Raw genomic sequence first — 24470 nt, 5'->3', positions numbered from 1 at the left:
AGTTGTCTGAGCAAGAGAAAATAAAAGCATGAATTACATATTTAGGAAATATTTGGTTTTAAATGTATTGCAAATTTGGATAACTCTTCACCAGAGTCAAAATAAAGATTTAGAGCTGAAAATTCAACACGAAGCCTCCAGTGTGTGTTCCTGAAATTAAGTACCAGACTTGGGCAAACAAAACAGAACAGCCTTGTTTTAAATCAGTTGCAAAATGTTCCAATCTAGCACTCAATTTCTCCAAGACAAAGCTTTAGAGATCCCAGAGTCACAATAGTGCATCATCTGCATAAAAACAAAGCTTTAGGTTACCTGTAAATAATATGAGACGCTGCCTCCTGAGCCCATATCTCTATCCACTGCCTGGACTCTGTAGATGCTACTTCCTGGAGCAGAATCCTAGAAGAGACAAGAGATTTTATAACCCTAAACACACACTTTATTCTCTATTATTTGACTCAGTCAGCAAATTTAGAGGTCATTTGTGTCACAGACAGACCTATAGAAAGGATTTATTGTATTTATTTTATTGTATTGGGTGTATGTATTCGATGTACTGTACCTCTGGGATGTCAATGATGAAAGGCAGGTTTAGAAATTCAGGTGGTTCATCGTTGGAGTCGGTGACAAACACTCGAACTGTCTCAACAACCTGAAAGCAACAAGAAAACAAATTCTCACACATAAAAACACAACAATTGGAATTTATTTCAATATATTTCAAGTCTACATCCTTTTTCAGAGGGAAATATTTCACTGAAAGTGATCAGAAAAAGATATTTCACTTATTTAAATACATTATTTTCTCAAACACAGACTGTAAGCAGAGGATGTTTCCTGCTGTTTGCAGTCTGTCACAGCATCTTTTTTCACAGATCTATCTTTGTTTTTTCTTTCCTCTCACTATTTTTTGTTTCTTTCACATACAGATTCAAGTGTCAACGGTGTGATTAATGCAGTGAATTGAAGACAATGAAGTATGAACAAAATTATATCAGTAAAAACTCACTTTATTGCGACCGTCCGTTATGCTCACGAGCACTGAGATTTCATGTTGTTTCTAGAAAGAAAAGGTGAACATCACTTTGAGCCACAGCGGTGACAGCTTTACAGCAAGTTTTCTTCAAAACAAGAGTCTCATCGACAGGCTGACTCACCTCTCTGTCGAGCTCCTGAATCAGAGTCACGTTTCCTGATTTGGACTCAACCCTAAAATATTCTTTGGAGCCCTTTTCGAAAGTCAGACCGTATCGCACCGGATCGCTCTCTGGATCTGTACCGTTCAGAATGTAGATCTGTGTCCCTGTGGGGTAAAAAAAAAAAAGACAAAAACACAATAATGTCAAACAAAAACATGACAATCATTGGAATCCTTTGTTTCAATACTTGTTTCGGTAACACTTCATTTTACAAGTGCGCAAATTTCATGGTAATTAGGTGATTATTAGCAAGTAACCTTGGAATTACTGCCAATATTTACCTAAAAAATTACTTTGTTTGTCTGTCTTGACTTGGGACTTGACTCTTATTATTATTTTATATCTATTATAAACATTATTTAATGATTACATTCTGCTATTTCCCAATAATAAATTGCAGGTAATTTATTTTATATATTTCCAGGAAAATAATACAAAGTTAAATGATATGCTTTATTTTCATGTCTGCTGGTAAATAGATAATAATTAGCAAATAACTTATTTGAAATTTCTTTAAAAACTCCCTGAATCATCACATCAGCTACCGGGTTACATTTGTGTAGACATTAAGTCACACAATGGGGATATTTGTGCATCAGAAGTGACTTCTATTAGTTTTGGTTTTCCACCTCTGATGAAGAGCAGCTGCTTCTCAAACCTGAGGGCCCTATTTTAACCATTATATGCTATTTCAGCATATCATTATTAAATAATGTTTACAATAAAGTAATTTTCGATAAATGTTGAGGTAAATATTGGGGTAATTTTGGCAGTAATTCCAAAGAAATTTCAACTTGATAATTATCACCTAATTACCATGAAATTTGCTTACCTGTAAAATGAAGCGTTAACCCTTAAATTTCGTGTTTAATAATCAGGTCAGACGAGCCACCATCCATATTGTTTTCTTCCCCGTAAGTCTTGACATACGTCACAATCCAAAAGGTATTACAGTGATTAGCTGGCGCCTCAATACAAGTGTGATAATTTCATCTTTACACCTACGCATGAAAAATGAAACACCTTTAAACGACGCGAGACATCTCCCGCTGAAATTAACCAGATCTGTGATTGTTAAACTTACCAACTGGTGTATCCTCTGAGATGCTGAACAAGGCCATATTCCCATGTGTACTGCTGGGTCCATTATCATAAAAATATGGAGCATAGTCTGATTGCCCTTTAAACAAATAAACAAACCAGTTATTTGAGCACAAGTGACTATATAAAAGCTGAAAAATGTCACATAAATCATATAGATCTGTCTATATTTTGTTCTATTTCTAAGGGAAATGCTTATGTAATTAAGATATAACTGTTGCACTCACTTGCTAAAAAGGGCAGGAACCGAAAGCAGGGAGGAGGAGATGAATTATAAATATATTTAGGTTTATCACAACACAAACATACAAATACATACTATCACACATTTAAATATGGAGTACAGGCAGCATGAGCAGTCTACACTAAGATGGACATGCCCTCTGTGTGTTAGAGGATTAACCAGATAAGAGCAAGGCAAGAAGTCCTAATCACACACAAAGAACAACAACAAAAAGGAAAAGAAAAACCTCACCTGAGGTGAAGTGAAGCATGAGGAGAAACAGTAAAGCATGCGTTTTCTTTTCTTTCTTCATCCTGGTGGCGAGGCAAGGCTTGGCTGGCTCATGTGGAAGGCTTGGTGGAGGGGGAAAGCGAGCAGCGGCGAGCGTCGTGCCCTTCTGGAGGCGTCTCGAGCAGCTCAGGAGGAAGAGGCTGGGGCAGATTCTCAGGCACTAATCCAGTGACGCATCCCTTCCCTCCGCAGACATCTTCCACCACACTGCTCTCTCTCCGATTGCTCCTGAAACACTACACGTGGAGAGAGGAGAGAGTTCAGCTTTCACACAATATGGTGTGATCATCACACCTCTGCATTACACACATGAGGCTCTGCATCAACGATTACTGTTAAATCAGAGACTTTATGACGTAACAGACTTCTCTGCTTTACAGTGTTTGAAAGCAGTGAGTATTATATGAAATTTACTCAAGCTTACACACTGGGAACCTCAAGCAAACATCCTTCTGCCATGTGCTACACATTTGGACACATGGCACATTTGGCTCCTCTCGCTGGTGTTTTAAAGGGTTTCTACAAACTCATTAGTCACAAGCTTCCCCGTGGCTGCTCTCCTTGGCAGCTCGCTGACCAACACAAGCCTCAGCTGCACTTGTGGATCTCAGTTCAGCTCAAAGCACATATGTCATGTTACAGAAGATTTCTTGCCACTAAGCACTGTGTAAAATTGTAAGAAATCCTCCTGCTGTGAATCACCAGCTTAAGCAGGTCAAAACCAAAATGCTGCTCTCAAATTCAGAGAGATATTACCCAAAAATAAACAGCTAAAAGGCCAAAGTGGAAAACTGAGTATGACGTTTTGATCTTGCAGTCTGGCGGCCGAGAGACCGAAACTTACTACTTTTTATTTTTTAACACAATCCCCACTTTGGCCATGGGAGACTTTTGCACCTTTTTACAGATCCGTTTATAAGCAGGCTTGCCTGCTGTTTCAGTAAGATGTGTCAACTGTACTGACTTACTCATTAAGAGGTGCAGTCTTGTGCACTTCCTACTTTCACTGACCAACACAAGCCTCAGATGCACTTGTGGCTCTGTGATGCACTTATAGCAAAGAGGCTTTCAGTCCACTTTCCCCGCGAAGCCCAGTGGCCTGTCAATGACTAACCCTCAAGACACAAAACAAAGCTTTTAGTCAGCAATGTTTGGTTTTAAATTTTCAAACTGCAAGCCTACTTTACATTTTTAGTTCAGTTTAAAGGTGCAGTGTGCAGGATTTGGTGACATCTAGTGGCGTGGTTGCAGATTGCAACCAAACTGAGTACCTTTCCGCTCACTCCTTCCTTTCTAAGACTGCGGTAACGTGAGCCGCCGAGTGCAAAACCGTGGTAACGCCGTTCACCTCGCTCAGAGGCCATCCTTCCCATAGTGACTAACGTCCTAGACTATTAGCCGCTACTGGCTGCTGATTGGTGAGTGTTGTTAAGACGTGTGCTCCAAACAAACGATATGCAAAGCGCCAAAAGCCTACTTTATAACATGCCGTTTATTTATTTAGTACTTGGAGGCACATTACACCTTACAAAATATAATACCAAAGGTAAAATACATGGCTCCTACATTTCCCTTTAGGAGCAACGGAAGTCAAATCCCCTGAAATGCTAAACACTGTCACTTTAATGTACGTATGTCATGTTACAGAAGATGTTTGCCACTAAGCACTGTCCTGGAAATCCTCCTGCTGTGAATCACTTGCAGCTTAAGCAGGTCAAAACTCAAAACGCTGCTCTCAAATTCGGAGGGATACAACCCAAAAATAAACAGCTAAAAAGGCCAAAGTGGAAAACTGAGTGTGACGTTTTGATCTTGTAATCGTATCTGATGACGACCGAGAGCCCGAAACTTCACACTATTTATTTTTTAACACAATTTCCACTTTGGTCCCGGGAGAGTTCAGCACCTTTTTAAAAATCAGATCTGCACGCTTGCCTGCTGTTTCAGCGAGGTGTGTCGACTGTAATTACTTACTCACTAAGAGGTGCAGACTTGTGCACTTCCTACTTTCACAGGTATAAAAATAGTATCTGACGCTCAGTGACACTCACATGCATCTTACTGGCTGGCAGCCACAATGACAAATCTGCTCTGCTCACTAAAATAAACACAGAATCTATGGAGCGTTAAGTGTTTAAAGCCCACCTCGACAGAGCAGACACAAGAATCAACGTTACTGAATATTAAAGATTTAAAAACTAAAACTTGCGTCTTGAAAGCAAATGTTGGAGTGTAATTGTATAAATTATTTAACTTTTTATAAAACTATGCAGAAATAAAAATGCTTAATTTCAAAATATTACATATAAGTAAAAGTACATAAGTGTTATCAGAAAAATGTACTCATGTATTAATAGTAAAAGTACACATTAAGCAAGGTGTCCCCTTTTAGAGTGTTATAATATATATTCTTTAATCGTATTATAAACAACATTTGAGTGTTGTAGTTGGTCGAGGTAGAGCTAATTTTAACAACTTTTACTGTATACGGTTGGGTGCTTTAATCTGTAATAATAAATCATATTTTATAAGCTGTATTTTTTCCACAGAAAATCTGAATCTGCAAAGTAGCTATTAAATGTAGCTGTAGTCAGATAAATGTAGTGGTATAAAAGTATAATTTCCTACTGAAATAGTTTATTAATTAGTTTATATAAAGTAGTATATTTATTAAGTTTAAAGTAGCATTAAGAAATGCTCGGGTAAAGTACAAATACCTAAAAATTTACTGAAATAATGTACTTAGTTGCTATCCAATACTGATACATATATCGAAGAAGAAAGGTAAATATCAGTTGAGGAAGTTTTGGTTGTGTCTAGAAGGTAACCCGCTAATTACGAAAACTTGCAAAAACTCTCGCGGGACTCGCCGCCCGACGACCTGTCCCAACCTTAACTATTCAAGGTCAATGCCTAACTTTAACCATCTCGTGAGAGTATCGCAAATCTGCGTGTTATCTTCTAGACACGACCCAAAGTTTTGGACATATTAAAATATTGACCTGAAGTCTGAAGGATTCATCCTCTGAAGACCATGAATGTTGTACAAAATTTTGTGCCAATCCATTTTGTGCGATAACGAGATATTTCACAGGATTAGTGAAAACTTTCACTGTGAATCTCAAATGTTAAAAATTTCAAGACAATCCATCTGATAGTGAAGTCAGTCTATTTAGGAAATTCACTGAAACGTACACATTGTTTTCTGTAAAAAATATACTCATAACCATTATTCAATGTACACTGAACTTGTTTAAAGTCCCTCTCTCTTTCACATACACACACACACACCACGTCCAGCCTACATTAAGCAGTAAAAACCTTGGATGCTCACCAAATATTGGTCATCAATCTGAAAATGACTGCCAGAGAGCAACTTTTATCCCCAGTAATGCCAGATCTCCACATGCTGAAGCTTTCCCCAATCTCATCCATTATTGCCCTCTTTATCCCTCCCATCTGCAGGCCGTCTCCCCCCCCACCTCACCCCGGATACACAGTACACATGAATCATACGTGTCCTAAACATGAACATGATATGAGATTTAAAACACTCCCTGGCAGCTGTGTGCTCCACGTGTACATGATCTAATGAAGCACCTGCAAATTTACAGATGTTAGCATCTGTTGCAAGTGCCCTGGTTTGGAGGTTTAATTTTAGAGGAGCAGCCAGATGGTGGACAAGAGGATTAGTACGCTAAGCCTTTGTCATCTGCTGCTACACACTGACTGTTTATAGGCAAATACAAGGTGGACCCCCACCGGTCCCTCATAGTCTGGTCAGGGCTGCTGACAGTGGATGACTAACGGTAAAACAATGTACATTTAGGGTTATGTAATGGCAGCGGTGAGACGTTGTGTTTACACCAACATTTCCTCACACTGATTTAAGACGCTGCTCACAATTTATCGTTTGAGTGTTGGTGGTATTACAGCTCACTGAACTTATTTGTAATTGTCTAGCTATAACCAATACATTTCTTATTTCAATGGAATTGCATTGCTAGGCAACACCTTGGGTCCATGTTTACTTCCTGTCAGCTGGTGTCATTCACATACACTGCAACAGGAAGTAAACTGGGACACATTTAGCATGTTTACATTTACAACTGTGAAATGATCTATAGGCACCTAAAACCCACCATTCGATATTTTTTAACAAATTGAGCCGATTATACCATTATTAGATTAGTCCATTCTTTCCAACATTATCATTCTAGAAATACCAGCGTGCAAGTAGACGACGTGTTCAACCAGGATCAATGCAAATTTGTTGGTATTATTCTATTGTAAATATTCCATCATGTGGCTTTCCAAAGATAATTAACTATAAAAAGGAAGTTTAATAATTGATTAAAGAAGAAATTATAAGAACAAAAGTTCATGTCACTTATTCAACCTTATTACGGAGCTTTGTTGAATACTCGATTCTGATTGGTCAATTACGACATTCTACGGTCTGTTATTTCTTTATAACAGACCGTTAATATGGATGCAGTTCTGATCTCAGACCCTGGAGGACCATTTTTGGGTCAAATTATTGATTTCTTAAGTAAGTAGTCGTGTAATAAACACCCTTCAGGGTTTATTTCACAACAATGACCCACTTGCTGTACATCATCCCTTACTTATTAACCACATATGATTTATTACTATGTATATGAATTTTATTCTTATTATAGAGCCAGAAAAATGTAAATAGGCATCCCTTCATTTATGTTAATTAATGTTATTTTTTTACTTTTTATATTTCAATAACAGGTGTTTTGATGACTTGAAATAGCAGCAACAAGCGTTACTAAAAACATTAACAATGGCTTTGTTCTATTCAAGTGTCCCGGTAAGTACAGTGACAGTGTGACAGTGGGGCAGCATGCACATTACCAGGACTCTTAAACTGAAGCAGCCATTGTTAACTGTAGTATTTAATAATAGGGCTTTTCCTACTGTGACATGTCAAAATGTGTTCTGTGAAAAAAGGCCTATGTCAGGATTCATGTCAGCTCAACCTCTGCTGAATTTTCCGATTCACTTTTCAAAATAGGTAACAGCAACTTCTGACAAAAAAAACATAATTTTGGACTTGTTTATTGAATGACTCCTTGTTGAAATTATTGTATATTTTCTCAGAAACATGAACTTAGTGCCCACCGCTTTAACCCATCACAGAAGTGCCATATCAGTGTATACTGGAGCAAGAGCACAGACATTATTGTACTGAGTCTGGACCAATCTACGGTTGACATGTGTGGCATTTCTGTTGCCTTCATTCTTAAAAACAGAAACACAATCAAGATGAAATAAATACAAAACATAAGAATACAAACGACATCTGAGGCAGGCGAAAATGATGCTGAACGACAGATTTAACCCATCTGTGACCCCCAGGATAAACCACATACTTCCACAATCAAGGTAAGAGCTCTCAGCGTGTTATCAATATACACAATGTGTCTTCTTTTGCATCCTCTCCTTCACACTCTTGCAAAGCATTCATGTATATTTACCAGTTAGATAAAACTTGTCACTAAGAGATGACACCTGATGTACGCTGCTAGTAATAAAATATGATTTGGATCAGCTGTGTGGAAGGTAAAACTGAAGCTGAAGTCAGAATGCTAACGTTTACTTCCTTCTACCATTGCCACCAGACAGAATCATCACCATCCTCATGAAGATGTTCAGTGTGTCCATGTAAATCCCCATACACCTGTGTGATAGAGAAGAGAGAGTATGAGACCCACACCTCGGTGCAATGACATAACTGCATTTAAAGTGTACTAGAATATTTCCTGGAGTGACTTACGCGTTAATGGGGTCGTATTTCTGTACACCATAGAGCGGGTGTGTCTCTGCCCTCTTGATGACCTTTTGTGTGTCGTAGAGGAGGAACATGCTGAACAGAATCAGACCTCCGTAGATGGCCACCGAGTACAGGCCTGCTCCGAACGCCGAGTGAGGTGGCAGGAACATTGATCCTGAAGAAGACAAGAAGACTCGCTGTGAGACCGACAAGTACAGATTCAAAGTGACAGCATACAGACATAAATCATGAATTAGCCGATTATCTAATTATAACTTGTATGTATGTAGCTGATCGATCAGCTACCTTCATATGGTTTCTAGAAAAACTACTGAAATGTTCTCAGCAAATGTGCTATATCTGAAGTGCAATATCGTACTGTTTTTATAAGTCAAGCAAATATATATTTTCTATTTAAAACATATTTTTACTCTACTTTTCTTTATTTTTTATTACTGTTTGATACATGTGCACCGTCAGGATTGCGACTTAATTTCGTTGTACTTTGTGCAATGACAATAAAGGAATTATATTCTATTGACCATTATACAGTCGTAATGCCTATATTATAGTACGTGCCATGATCCTAATAAGATTAAGCTATTTATGTATTTGTTTTCTATCTAATTTACTTTTTTTCCACTAACTAATTTCTGTAGTTGATGCAAATTAATTCATACAGTTCACAGATATTCTTTTATTGTGTGAGATCAACCAAATTAATTTGCATAAATCAACTGGATTGGTTGTTTGATCAATTTGTATGTGATTTACTTGTCATTTGTCCAGACGTAATCATGGTAAACACATGTAACACCTGGCGTAGTCCTTAATTAAGTACTCAGTGGAATAATGTAAACATCATGTTGTTTAACTTAACGACATTTTGCTGAGGTACTCACACTTTATCCCCTTTAACTTTACTTTTAACAGAAGTCTGAAAGCCCCAAAACTAGCATTCAGTACTGCCTGTAGTGGACTGAGACAGGGTTTATGAGGTGAAACTGCATTATACTGACCAATAGAAGAAGCGAAGACCACTCCGAAGCCAACAGCCAATGGCCCGCCCATACTGAGGAACTTCTCACTTGGGGCACACATGGCCACAGTGGACAGACCTCCCACGATTCCTGCGGTGTACCAGGCGGCCCTCATCACCAGAGGCCCTCCCAGGAGAGTCAGAGGAGCGATGACAGCGCCCATCACACCTTATTAAAAAATAAAGCAAAAACACAACTGAATACCACATTCAAAACAAACAACAAAATAGATCTGTGCCATACGTCTGGTGTAGAGGTTTCAAATACAACAGCGGCTGTTACTCTGAGCCTTTACATGACTGCCCTCTTGTGTCCAACTGATGCAACTACATAACAGAAATAACAGGGCTGAGTGGGACAACATAACAGATCAATCACTTTCTACTAGAAATTGTCTTACAAACCTGCATGGAGCATCCAAGCGAGGTGTTTGGGCATTGGGCTGTGCTCATATGAAATGGACCTGACCAGCATGCCGGCACCAATCATAGCCGCAAAAGTTGCTCCAATAGCCTGGAGTAGAACAAACATCAGACATTCATGTTAATAACCTGTACATGCACCTACAAATGCTAAATAATTATGAGTCATTATTGAACAGTATAAATATTATTAGGATTTTCCTTGACCAAAGAAAAACTGAGTTTCTCCACAAAGAATCTCACCAAAGCCCCACTTTAAATCTTGTGTTTACCAGAGATGTGCTCATAAGTTTCTTGAAAATAAGTCATTCAGCATGGAAAAAGCATAAAAAAAAACTAATCGAAAACTAAAACTAAAGATAACTTAGTAGACTGAAACCAAAACAACCGATTAGTTGACCAATCGACTAAGAGGGGGCCGCTCTAGATATTACTAAACCAGCTCCACGGTGTATTTGCCTTCAATTTAATTTGATAATAAATGTTGCAATGCAGAGAGGACCTATGTTGGGTCTACTTGAGTTACGAAGCTTACCAGCCAGGATCCTCTCATCATCAGACCCATCATGGCCGGGGTTCTGCTCACTGCTACAGCTGACAAAGCTGTCAGTCCAATACTGCCTGCAAAGTACATGTAGGTGGAGTGGATCCTGTCCTTCACGTACTGAGGCCAGATCCTGCACAGAGAGGGAAGAGCTGGGTGAAAATGGAGCTCTTAGATGGTAACAAATACGGTTTAATGACATGTGCTTCAAAACAAAATGAAAGAGTTGCTGTTACTCACACTGCTTTCTCAATTGCACCGATTTCATTGGACATGCCGAGTCCATAGTAGCACAGAGCTCCGAGGCCAACTGCTGCTCCTCCAGCCAGGATTATTCTTCCCATGCTGTCAACTGTGGACAAAACGATAACCATTTTACACACATCTTCAAATGTTTTCCATTGCATTATGTTAATAAACTTAATAGTGTTACAGATAAACACAGGGAATGTAACAGGTTAAATGTTTGATTTGTGACTCAAAAAGAAATTTGGCATTATGGCAATTGAGATAGACATTAAAGAAAGCTCCAAACTATGTGAGTTCATTATATTTTGGCATTATTACTTAGCATATTTTGGAGTTCATTATATAACTATGGCTTATTTAAGAGATGAGCATAAAACTCCAGTTATGTAACAGTACACTCTATGCAACAGCATGTAACAGTATATTTGACTAGTATACGTAATGGTAATTACTTCTAATGGCGGTATCTGTTGCTGGCTCAAAAGCTGCTTCTTTGAGCTTGTCCCTGGCCGTCTTCCCGCGGCCGAAACCAAATCTGGCCTTAGAGGAAAAACCCTGGTGAAAGAAAAACACACTTAACACAAAACTAAAATTGTTGATTTAGTGGCTGGGATTTCACATCAAAACAATCAAGGAGTGCTGTGGATACATCCTTTTATTGAACTTTCAATCATCATTTCACAGTATAGGTGTTTTGCTTGCAGTCTTACTGACAACAACTTCCACTGAGGTTAATTCAATTAATAAGAGTACCGATGGGACAAGATGGCTGCTGCGGGGTTCAAAATTTGTGACCCATCAATTACAGGACAGTTCTTTAAGCCTTTTGTCAGACCTCTGATTTTATAATGACACTACCATTCATTCTGAATATCAGGCTGACATTTCCTACCATGCAGGTCACTCTACGGTTAATAACTTTACTCCAAACCACAGCCATGGTAGAGGCAATTGGTAAAATATGAGGCATCAAACCTGCTTAAAACAAAAGTTTACATAAACATTTAGGCCCAATTCCAAAACACCCCCTACACCCTCTCCCTACCCACTTCCACTCCGTTTGCGCGTTCACGTGGAGGGTCCGCCATATTAAGTGCCATTCCAAACCAATTCATGGGGAGTGGAAGTAGTTTATGAAACCCTCCAACAGCGAGTCTGCATCGATGCCGACTTAACCACCTGCCCTTACCGACAACGTACAATGCCGTTTTGTGTTCGTCATGGAACAAGATCCAATGTCAGTTCCGTGCGACTACCAGTAAAAACATTTGTAACGCTTGTTAACTGCTCAAACTGATAGGCATTTAATTTATTCTACTTTATTGTCATACAGACGTCAACAACATAAAGTAAGTAGATTGTATTTAGGATCAAATATACCCTTGTCTAGACTAGAAAACGGTAGACATGTTCATTAGACTGTATATATATATTTATAATTTTTTACCCCCATCAGGGGCTGTAGCCCCATAATTTATTATATCTTCAACTGTGTAATACTGACTAAACAGTGTAATAATTTAGTGCAATAACTGGCATTAACACTGCATGTATTTATACAGAACATTAATATTTTATTTGTTATTATTATTAACAATACTCTTGCATTTTTATAAATGCATGCATTTATATTATTTACATATATCTTATTTTTCCGCAGTATTTTTTGCACTGTCGTTATATATATTTCTTATTTAAATTTTCTTATGATTTCTTTATTTTATATATTTATATCTATATCTTAGTCTGCTTCTATCCTATGCAGATATTGTTTGCTGTCTTCACCCATCCTTCAACAGAAGATACACAAACCAAAAAATGTGCAAGACAAATTGAAAATAGTTTTTGTTAAGGGAACACAGATATAGATGTGTTATATGCATTGTTTTCTTTGCATTCAGTGCCCCCACTTTAATCCTCTGAGTATTTCAATATCTGCTGTGACTCAAGATGAATAAGAGATTCTTCTAACCTAGTCTAACCTTAGTATAGTGGTACAAAGTAATGGTAGTTGTGTGTGTGTGGTGCTGCAGCAATCAGAAAGCTTAGAGAAGTGTCAGAGAGCATTGGATGCCAGACAGCCTGTTGGGTGTTGGGTGTTAACCTTACAGTACCTGCTGAGGCCTGAGCAGAGGAGGACAGGCCTTCATGGTGGATCCTCTCAGGGCTGGAGAGCTCTGTGACAACACAGGACGGAGCCCAGTGAGAGGAAGACTCCTCAGGCACGTCAGCCTCGCCACCAACATGGTCACAATGTTTTATTATCCTGTATCAGTCTGAAAGAGAAACAGAGAGTCAGGTAACTTACATCAATGTTACATCATGTTTGAACACATTTGTACACATATTAGTCAGTTAGGCAACAGGCAACATATTAGTTAGGCAACAGTACAGTACTGTACTGCAGTAACTGGACAGTTAGTGAACATAAACTTTGGTAACAGAACATTTCATGATAGCAAACTAAGCTACATAACGTTAGATAACACATGCTAGCTGCGTAACGTTTAAGTCTTTGGGGACTTCCGGTATTACAATGCTTACTCAAACCACATAAACTAACTATTACCACTAACAACACATTTTCTGATTTAAGATGGTTAATTCCCAGACATTTAGATGTATATTAGTTACATACCGAGAGAGAAACGTCTGTTGTCGTTCACCTTTCCAGAATGACGTGCGCAGCTCTCTGACGCACTTGTTTTGCAACCTTCGAGAAAATTTCTCTACGTAGTACGTCATCAGTAGGCGACAAGTTTGATGGGAGTTGTAGTTCTAAATCGGGTTGCATTTATAATCTGTGGTTTAAAGAGTATTCAGATCCAAGAAGTAATAAATAGCAATATTTAAATGAAAAAAATACTCCTTTATAAAAAAATACTGCTTTCAGTATATATATATATATATATAATAGAATATAGAATTAGAATAGAATATATAATATAAGTGAATATAAAATAGAATATATATATATATATATATATATATATATATATATATATTTGAAGTACCCTTTTCTGACAACACGTTTTTCTTTTACTTAAAACACTGAAAGCAGTATTTCTTTTAAAAAAAGTATTTTTTACATTTAAATGTTGCCATTTGCTTCTTGGATATACATATATACATACATATATATATATATATATATATATATATATATATATATATATATACATACATATATATATATATATACGTATATATATACATATATATATATATATATACATACATATATATATATATACATATATATATATATATATATATACATATATACATATATATATATATATATACATACATATATATATATATACATATATATATATATATATATATATATATATATATATATATATACATACATACATATATATATATATATACATACATATATATATATATATATGTATATATATATATACACATATATATATATATATATACATTATAATAATGATATAACTAATACGCAAATGCCCACTTTCAGAGTGTTATCATTTCACACTATATCATTGTTTTATTATTACTGATGCAGTAAGGAGTGATAACCTATGTTACTGCTGTAAGAAAAAGCTCATTTTAAATACTTGACATATAAGTAGGCCTTCAAATACATATAAAAACTATCATATTAAGAACATATATAGGCTAATATATGTCAATAATATGTCATATATGTAAAATCTTAATCTGCAAAGTAACAAAATACAGCTGTCAACTAAATGTAGTAGAGTAAAAAGTAGGTTATATTTACTTTGGAAATGTAGTAACCTACAAGTATAGCAGCCTACTTGAGTAAATGACTTGCTTTTTAATATTTAATTTAACTCATATTAAAATCACATTATATACACAATCTATAAGTGTTTTGTAATTATCCACATGCAGGTCAGTGTATAAATTGAGACGCACATTGTGTATTTCTCCACTAGGTGGAGTGCTTACCTCTTGTTTTTTTTGTGACTACATCAATAAGTATTAAAAACATAAAATATGCCAAAATAAAAGCAACAAATATGACAGTAACAAGCCCCTAACATTGATTATCATGTGTTTTATGTGTATAAAGTTTGTTTGCTATCTATTATCAGACTAGTTGGGCTCTGTGAGGGGTGGTGTCAGTGCTCCTCCTGTCTGAAGCTCCACTCCTTTGGACCAAACTTCCCCCATGTGATTCACTGAGTCTCAACTGTTGCACATACTTGTCTTGCACATGTCATTCAGTTGACCGGGCAGCCTGACCTGCAGACTCCTCCAACATGAGTCCATCTGATCCACAGGTTTCACTCACTAAAACTAGTTCTACTGCTTCTTCTTCTTCTTCTTTTGGATTGGATTGTTTTTTGTCACACAAGTGAAGTATTTTTGGGAAGTAATGGAATTAATTTCTATCCGGAGACGCTCTTTGAAGAAAGGTTTATCGACTTCACGCATGAACCGAAGCGGGACGCCTTCAGACGCCGCAGCTCATCATGATGGTGGGTATATGGAGATACTTTATAAATAACTAAAAGCTATAAACTAATAATAGCATATCACATGGGAGGACGGTTAAGCTCGGATGACCACACAAGGAAAAAAACAACATTGTTGTTGATATCAGACATAAAAGTGGTCTTTCTTTAAGTGTCTTCTTATTAAGAAAGCATGACTTCAGTTTGGCCGCTTTGCCCTTTTGACCTTTGAATGCAGCGCATGCTCTCCAGGGACCGTAACCGCTGTTGCATTAAAGAAGTCAGACTTTTTATGCACTGAGGTTTCTGTTCAACCTGTTTATGAATTAACAGCGTGTTCTGGATTTATAGTAATATCATGCATGCATACTTTGTTTTTTTTCCTTGTGCAGCATGACCACATAGACCCAAACATACAGTATTCTATCAACAAACATTCATCTCACCTACACTCCGACCTTAATTAAACCTGCTGCCTACAGGCCATGCTCCTGTCTCCTTTTAGGCGAGATCCAAACAAGAAAGAGCTGGTCAAAACCTCTTTTTGATGTTACAGATAATAACTCACCCAATAACTCTCACTGAAACAGACATATACCCTCAGTTGAACTTTCCAAACAAATAGATAATGATTGAACACAGCCGACCTGGTTTTCCTTTGGCAAGTGGCCGAGGTATACACATGCTATAATACACTCCATATATAGATAGATAGAAAATAATGCACTAGTCATTTGTATCGTGATATTGATCCACTTTATATCATGATTTTAAATTGTACATTTTCTGGAAAGTAAATTAAGAAACATCTTTATATATAAAATACCCAGATGGGAATGTTTATGTTTGACCTGAAAGTAACAATGCATCCCATTTTTCTTATACGTTGGTGATATGTTTATATTAGGGCTGTCAATATATAAAAAATATTTAATCGTGATTAATCTCAAATTAATCGCACATTTTTTATCTGTTCAAAATGTACCTTAATGGGAGATTTGTCAAGTATTTAATACTCTTATCAACATGGGAGTGGGCAAATGTGATTGTTTTATGCAAATGTATGTATATATTTATTATTGGAAATCAATTAACAACACAAAACAATGAGAAATATTGTCCAGAAACCCTCGCAGGTACTACATTTAGCATAAGAAAATATGCTCAAATCATAACATGGCAAACTGAAGCCCAACAGGCAACAACAGCTGTCAGTGTGTCAGTGTGCTGACTTGACTATGACTTGCCCCCAAACTGCATGTGATTATCATAAAGTGGGCATGTCTGTAAAGGGGAGACTCGTGGGTACCCATAGAACCCATTTTCATTCACATATCTTGAGGTCAGAGGTCAAGGGGCCCCTTTGAAAAAGGCCATGCCAGTTTTTCCTCGCCAAAATTTAGTTTTAAATTAACAAGCTAGTATGACATGGTTGGTTTCAAAAGTTTTGTACTTTTTAGTGTGTTATTTTTGTATATGGAGACACACCATCCTGTAATTATCACGCCTAAATACAGAGAGAATCCTGTTGTAATGGGACTGAAATGGGATATTCTGTGTACTTTTACAACTCTAAAGTGTACACTTACTGTATATCTCAGGCATTGTAAGTTTGGTTGGGTGGTGTTTAATTTGTCTTCACATAAGATTTACATTAAACAAGAGGCAGCCATTAAAAGCATTTGTAGCAAAATGATAAATGGTGCAGTGGCGGTTTTGTTATGAGCAGATGATCAAAAGTGTCATATGCCTCAGTGGTTTGTGAATATTCAACAATGTCAGCTCATGTGTGTTTTCTTTTTTTTTTTTTTTTACTCAACACAGCAGATGCAATAAGCTGAGATAATTGGTGTACATCTAATTTACCATATAAATGACAAAACCTCAGACCACTTATTCTCGTGATGAATTGTTGATGTGGTTTTCTTTGTGTTTATTTTAAATCATATATGAAGAGAACTAAAACTGCTTGAATTCATATTCAAGTACTGTAAATGTATGTTAAAGGAACAGTGTGTAACATTCCGGGGGATCTATTAGCAGATATTAAATATAATATTCATAACTATGTTTTCTTTAGTGTATAATCACCTGACACTAAGAATCGTTGTGTTTTCGTTAGCTTACAAAACATACTTATTCATATTATATTCCATTTCTGCCAACAGATCTCCCTAAATGTTACAACACTGGTCCTTTAACGGTTGATCGATAAACTACTAGCTTACTACGTCTCTGCTCTGCGTGTTGTACTACATCACTTGCTGCAGCCATCCGCGGACTATTTTTTATAGTGACAAAGACAAACATAATCCGCGACAAAATCAGTTTCTTTCCAAACGTAATTGGGAATGCAGTTTAGTTGTATGGGAACGTCATTTTTGGGAGAAAGGGCTGGCCACAGATACCGGATTTTTTGTCTTTGTCTTTTGTCTTTTTGTCAGAGCACTTGATTTATTGATTACTGTCGGGATGTAAAGAGAATTTCAACAAATATATTTGAAAAAAATTCTATAATACATTACCCACCCTAGCTTTACTCGTTCACTCGTGTTATTCATTCAGCCAAATCCTTTTTTGTGTTTGTCTAAATTTGTTCAGGAACAGTCAAAGTAGAAAATAAACTGCTGAACAAATATGCTGTTTCTATAACGGTAAATTTACTCAGATCCTCTGTTGGTTTACTTACACAAACTGTAACTGTATTTAAACAATGTTAAACGACCACTGAAGACTTGAGGACTGAGTAATTTCCTGTGGTGCAGCTGACTATCTGACATGTACCACATGCCTTGTAACATCTGGGGGTTAGTCACTGACCCCGTGACGTGTGAGTGACCTGGGTGTTTATGTTCTGCCATCTCAGCCCAAAGGAGGTTTAGAGTCACTCCTGTGTAAAGAGACCTTTTGTGGTTGTGGCATGCGGCAGGGTGGTGCAAGACGGAGCTGATTTTTCCTCCCGGTGAAAAACGTGTCTCAGTACACAAGCTGTTCACCTTTTCATTACGCGCCGTTCCACGTCAACAGTGCTCTCTATTGGAGCTGTAAACTTCTCATTCCCTCTCTAGAGAATTTCACAGGCAGTGTCCAACCATTCCCTGTGTTTAGACTGCAGTCGTTTGGACTGGCTTCTGTGCTCGACACTGGCCCGGGACAGAGGTCGCAACAGGATGTGAGAACTGGACCTCCAGACGTGTTGAAACTCAAAGACATTTGGGCTCATCAGGATTCAGAAAACGATGCTCTCATGTATCAGGCTTCCTACTGTACACAGTGCTGCTTGTTTCGTGTCAAACACACGACCACCTTGCTGTAGTCAGCGAGTGAGAAGGTTGGTCTGTTTGTTGGTTGTGGCTCTGCTGATTAATAGCAGCAGTTTCACTAATGTGTCGGCCCCCGAGGCTAGACCTGCAATCATGGACACACTCAGGAGTCTGTGCTTAGCACCTGACGGATCCAGTAAACAAATGTTTTCACAAACCCAGACGTCTGATTCAGGATTTTAAAAAGACTGACTGTACACCTTCTGTGTGCTTACTTTAAATTATTCTAAATTTCTAACGTTGGCATTTTTGTGGGCACACATCACGCTGACGCAATGCCAATTTCCTCAGGGTGTCTCATTTAGTCTTGCAGTGTTATTGACCCTTTCTCTGGCAGACGAGGTAAGGCAGGATTATGCTAAAATCCGAAGATTAGTCAGGGATCTGAGCCAAGCTGCCATTATCTTAAAATATCAATCTTTCAAAAATGTGCAGGACATTCCCAAATACACACAGGCATCATTAAATCCACCCTTATCTTCATTTGACTCCCTACTGCCTGCCCTCTGCAGAGTAACAAGAACTGAACGTCCCGCAGGCTCAGAGAGCTGCAATTTATGGCTCCATGACAAGCAGGTTTTCCCCTTCAATTTCAGCACTGTGCACTTATACCTCTCAACGCTTGGACGTGTGTCCAATCAGTGTTTTAGAGGCACAAAGACATAATATGGGGAAGCCCGCCGCCAGATGGTCTACTGTACCAGAAGCCCCATGTCACTGACGGCCTCTGTTGAAAAGATCTCCTCCCGGTGTTGACATGAAGCGGCAGCTGGCAGTTTGGGCCACGCTGCTCTGCTAACTATCAGTGGGAGGTCAGATTATCACTCTAACCCTGAGTTTTTTAAGCAAGCAGTTTTGCAGTTGTGGAATTAACAGTTTAATTACAAAATTGTGCTTAAATGCAGTGTCTCACTTGATTTTATTTCTCGCAATTGCTTCTACAAAGGCTGACTCATAAACGCAGCTTTTATATGCACACCAGCCTTCTGTCTTGCAGGGTGGGCGGGCATGTTCCTGAAATGCACTGGTGCACTTCAAGATAACAAGGACTTCCTCGTAGGAAGAACTGGCATAGATTTCGGTCTAAAACACTCAGCTATTTTCTATTCTTACCCTCTCAAGATATGATTATTTTTGTCTCTGAGTAAATGCCTCCATTGTTGGTTTTTGCAGAACACAGCACAGTAGTGTTGCGAACGAATAAAAAATATAGAAAGAAAAGAGGCATGGGAAAGAGAAGTGCTCTGTATGACCACTACTCTGAGTCAGCATCACAGTGCAGTTTTATATATGCAGCAATAGACTGTCAACTTCCCCATTTTCTATGAGTGGTTAAAACAAATACCTTGATGTGTTTCGACAGAAAGAATTGAGACCAAAGTAGGTTTACTCTCCGCCGTGCTCAAATGTGCAAAATGTGTAACTGACAGGTTGATGTTCGTTTCATTTACAGGATGAAACATCACCTACAACGGGGAATACAAATAACTGGAAGGCTCTTTAAGAAGGCGACTGGAGACATTGCAAGATTGGCAGAACCCATTAAGAAGCAGTCTGTAATAGCATATCCAGGCACAGCTACATCCAAGAATGAGGATCAAATACACAATATCCATCGTCTTTTTTGTGGTACTTGTTATCATTGAGAAGGAAAACAACATTATCTCAAGGTAAGTCCATTTCAGCGATCAATGGAGTGATTCCCAGCAGGTTCGTGCGTGTTTATCTCGTCCAAGCTTTAAACAGATATTTGATAAAAACCCCTTCAGCAACACAAAGTTGCTGCAAATGTTGAGTTAAATAACACAGCTATGACTTCTTCGTATGAAAGAATATAACTCTGTGATTCCTCTCACACTTTCAGGGTGTCAGATAAGCTCGCCTTAAAGCAGACCCCCCAGACCCCGCTACAGCCCAGTGGTGTCTCCCACATACTGCTGAAGCACAATGGTTCCGTAACCTCACTCAGTAAGGTGGACTCGGCCTTCATGCTAATGAAGCGGCGCCTGGAGAACTACAGCCAGCACCAGCAGGTGGCGACGAGGGGCAGGAAACACATCCTCCTGTTAGCCACCACCAGGACGGGCTCCTCGTTCGTGGGCGAGTTCTTCAACCAGCAGGGCGACAACATGTTTTACCTGTTTGAGCCGCTGTGGCACGTGGAGAAGATGCTGACACTGGAGACCGGCGGCACCAACGCCACGGCGGCAGCCAAGGCGTACCGCGAAGTGCTCCAGCAGCTCCTCCTGTGCGACTTCTCCCTGCTGGAGAGCTTCATTGAACCCCTCCCGGTGGACCACATCACCGCCGGCCTCTTCCGCAGGGAGTCCAGCAGCTCTCTGTGCGAGGAGTCAGTCTGCAGCCCCGTCATCAAAGGGGTCTTTGAGCCTTATCGCTGCAGGACCAGACGCTGTGGGCCCCTGAACCTGACCATGGCGTCTCAGTCCTGCCTCCAAAAGGATCACAGGGCCATCAAGTCAGTGAGGGTGCGCCAGCTGGAAAACCTCCGTCCTCTGGCTGAGGACCCGCGCCTCGACGTGAAGTTCATTCAGCTGGTTCGGGATCCTCGGGCGGTACTAGCCTCGCGCATGGTGGCCTTTGAAGCCAAATACAAGAACTGGAAGCAGTGGGCTGCGGATGGGGATGTGCCCATTGATGACTATGAAGTGAGAAAGCTGAAAGGGAACTGTGACAACATCAGGATGTCAGCGGAGATCGGCCTCAGGCAGCCACCTTGGCTGCGCAGGCGCTACATGCTGGTGCGGTACGAGGACATCGCCCGGTTCCCCATGAGGAAGGCGACGGAGATGTACAAGTTCACTGGAATCCCGTTCACTCCACAAGTGAAATCCTGGATCCTGAAGAACACCCAGGCCTCCAAGGAGACCAGCGGAGTTTACTCCACACAGAAAAACTCCTCCGAACAAGTAGAGAAGTGGCGGTTCCGCTTACCGTTCAAAATAGCTCAGGTTGTACAGAGAGTTTGTGGACGAACGTTGAAGCTTTTCGGGTATAAAATTGTTACCAGCGAAGAAATGCTGACTGATAAGTCTATCAGTCTGATTGAGGACAAAGTGTTCAACTTTGTATAGACTTTGACAGACGTGAACTCTGAACCCTGAAGCAGGAAAAAACAGCTATATGGAAAACTCTGGAATGACTGATATTTATTAGGGTAATTTATCCTGATACAGAGAGCTTTATATTTTCTGAGTGTGTGCTATTTAAAGTTTTTTACTATTTAAAATAGTTTGATGAAGAAAATGTATTGTTGAGCGGAAAATTAATTATAAAGCTTTTAACTATTGATGCAAGGGTGTATATTGAGACTTCACGTATGGTGAAAATAGGAAGCTATCTTTGTTTTTGCACTCCGGACTATCTTCTCTGTCCAAACTGTATCATTGGCTTGTCCTGCAATCCTGTCCAAATTTAACTTCTTAGAAAATAAGAAAGTCCCTGAGGGAGATAGCTTTGGGTTTGTGAACAAGAATGAACTGTTTCAAACACTTCCAGGAACCTCCGTTAGTTATTTTTGTTCAGCGACTTACAGTAGGCTGCTTTTACGCCAAAGAAACTTGAAACGAAATGTCTATGCAAAGCCAAATCAATGAATTGCTTTGTATAGCAATGCTTATGGCAGGAAGAAGAAATGTAAATGTTTTGTCAGGTAATTTCTACGCATGAGATTTAGAAGTAATGTCCCATGCTGATTTATTTATGTCTTCTTTGCTAAAAGTGATAATGACTCCAGCTCTGAATGTGCTCCACAGGTTGTAATCCCCCCCAGCAGGGGTACTTTTCTTGCACACATATACTGTAGTTTGCTGTACATGCATGTTTGTAATTGGCCAAACGTTGTTTCGAACTTGTCCTCGGGATTGTAAAGACCCCATACTGTTAAAACAGATGTATACACGGCCACTGTATGCAAACATTCCAACTGCAGCTGGTTTGCAGGATTGTGCGAGGTTTGTCGGCAGGTCTGTCTGTTGACACAAGTCTCTTGGCTGGTGATAAAAAGAGGCCCTGATACGCTGACTTGCCAGACTGTTTGCTGATGTTCCAGTCTGTTCCTTTGGCATTTTGTTTGTAACAATAAACCTTCTTTTACATTAACTGTAAAGCATCTCCCTTTTGGCCTGCATCCGTAACTGTGGCAAAACTGTCATTTTAGTTAACTTGTCTGAGTTTCACATCAACTGACATGAGCACAACTTCCCCATTTCATTATCTTTGTCAGTTTCATATTTGTTTAATCATCACAGAGGTTAACCATGCAAGGAAGCAGATGTGGCAGATCAATGCAAAATACCCATGTGGTATAAAATAAAAGGTCAATAAATCTGTCAATAAAAAGTAAACAGCTCACCTGCAATAAATTCTACCTTCGTAAAGCTTCTAATGGAGTATCCCACTTCAATCAGTGTCAGTGGGGGTCTGCTTGTAACTAAAGCCTGTCTTTTCCGATGCAAACACAGACATTAGTAAAAGAGGAACGGTGGGCACAAGCAAACTCACCAACACTGAAAGACCCTTCACAGATTATTGGTTAACAACACTACGAAGTCACAGTTCAATCAACACTTCCCTGACACAGTCTCAAACAAGACTAAAAGTCTACAGCCACGCTAGCAGCTCTGTGAGGCTGTACTTTGGCACAGTGGTGCAGGTCTAATGTTGTTTATTAAAGTATTGGACTAATTGAAATTTTGACCGGATGTTCGCACAAGATCAGAAGTTATTATTTATCCTGAGAGGGACATGAATGTGTGCCCCAAATTTAAATTTTCAGTCTGAAAAAGCTGAGAGGAAGGCTGCATTGTGCACAGGCTTGCAGCTGGTTATTGCCAGAGAGGCAGTGGTGATCTCTCTGGTCATGGCGGTCCAGTAACCAGAGGAGCGCTGGGACACACCCGTCTGAAGCTTAGAATATTTGCCACCGAAGATCTGGTGCCCAAAGAAATTGGTACTGGGGACCGCCCTGGCATTACGTATTTCTGCCCACGTAGTTGTTGTGTGTGGATTGAAATCACAATTGCATTTACACTTTTATTCAATGTGGTCAGAATGCGTCACTGACCACCTCCGGAGGTGGTTTGGCTGGTCGATCGCAATCTGTCCTCAATGCGTTTTGGGTGCATTTACACCTGTACTTTCATGTGGTCAAGCACTATCCGATTGCAATCCGATCACCCAAAATGCATTTAAAGGTGTAAAGGGGATGTGGTTTACATTAATGGTGCCTTCAAATGGGGTCGTGTTTACCGTGTTCACGAGAAGAGTCCATATGAACGCCCCACTCTTGTGGTTTCCACGACCTGGAAAGTTTCTGAAAGCTCTGAGTTCATGACTTGTGACGTGTTTGTTGATATATCAGAAGTGGCGGAGATCATAGAAGTAAATTTTTCGGTGCATAATAAGTTCATATATTGTAATTTTAGTCGTATATTGTTTTTCTTTGTAATTTTAAAATAGGTCTGAGGAAAATGTTGATATTCCCATCGGCCTCATCTTTTCCCTCTGTCTTTATGCCTTTGCATTTACAGCATTTTGTTACCCACTTGCTAACTTGGTAAATTCTTAGCCTCTGTAGCTTCTAGACGCCGACAGTAACATTAATATTGCTGTTGCTTAGCAGCAGTGCTCTCACGACTTAACCACTTGAACGCCAAGCATATCGTGTACACGACTTCCCATATTGTAAACACGAGCTCACGAGTTTCATTTGAAGGCACGATTATTTGTGTGCATTCAAGAGTTTGCTGAGCTGTTTTGTACAAAAAACAAACAAACATACAAAAAGAAA

General features: G+C 39.0%; 3 protein-coding genes across 5 annotated transcripts in view; 1 reads left to right on the top strand and 2 right to left on the bottom strand.

Moving 5' to 3' along the window:
* LOC119479332 (cadherin-related family member 1) overlaps positions 1 to 24470 on the bottom strand; it is a 121294-nt gene that overhangs the window by 13139 nt on the left and 83685 nt on the right. For all 3 annotated transcript variants that reach the window (XM_037754795.1, XM_037754797.1, XM_037754796.1), the window contains exons 5-11: positions 2776 to 3050; positions 2528 to 2530; positions 2284 to 2379; positions 1158 to 1303; positions 1010 to 1060; positions 563 to 652; positions 313 to 399 (exon numbers count right to left, since the gene is read on the bottom strand). In XM_037754795.1, coding sequence (XP_037610723.1) covers positions 313 to 399; positions 563 to 652; positions 1010 to 1060; positions 1158 to 1303; positions 2284 to 2379; positions 2528 to 2530; positions 2776 to 2836 — 534 coding nt within the window. In that variant the 5' untranslated portion in view covers positions 2837 to 3050. The remainder of the gene's footprint in view (positions 1 to 312; positions 400 to 562; positions 653 to 1009; positions 1061 to 1157; positions 1304 to 2283; positions 2380 to 2527; positions 2531 to 2775; positions 3051 to 24470) is intronic.
* ghitm (growth hormone inducible transmembrane protein) lies at positions 7887 to 13650 on the bottom strand. Its single transcript, XM_037754800.1, has 9 exons — positions 13511 to 13650; positions 12987 to 13148; positions 11325 to 11427; positions 10864 to 10975; positions 10615 to 10756; positions 10062 to 10170; positions 9637 to 9825; positions 8621 to 8792; positions 7887 to 8524 (listed from the first exon to the last, which is right to left on the bottom strand). The coding sequence occupies exons 2-9, from the start codon at positions 13116 to 13118 to the stop codon at positions 8440 to 8442; spliced, it is 1044 nt and encodes a 347-aa protein (XP_037610728.1). The 5' UTR covers positions 13119 to 13148; positions 13511 to 13650; the 3' UTR covers positions 7887 to 8439.
* chst3b (carbohydrate (chondroitin 6) sulfotransferase 3b) lies at positions 15067 to 22780 on the top strand. The gene is made up of 3 exons (XM_037754798.1): positions 15067 to 15362; positions 20115 to 20331; positions 20526 to 22780. The coding sequence occupies exons 2-3, from the start codon at positions 20252 to 20254 to the stop codon at positions 21751 to 21753; spliced, it is 1308 nt and encodes a 435-aa protein (XP_037610726.1). The 5' UTR covers positions 15067 to 15362; positions 20115 to 20251; the 3' UTR covers positions 21754 to 22780.

The sequence above is a fragment of the Sebastes umbrosus genome, chromosome 20 (genome assembly GCF_015220745.1).
Source record: "Sebastes umbrosus isolate fSebUmb1 chromosome 20, fSebUmb1.pri, whole genome shotgun sequence".
NCBI classification, from domain to species: Eukaryota; Metazoa; Chordata; class Actinopteri; order Perciformes; family Sebastidae; genus Sebastes; species Sebastes umbrosus.
The sequence above is the reverse complement of the archived record's forward strand: the minus strand, read 5'-3'. Positions and strand labels throughout refer to the sequence as shown.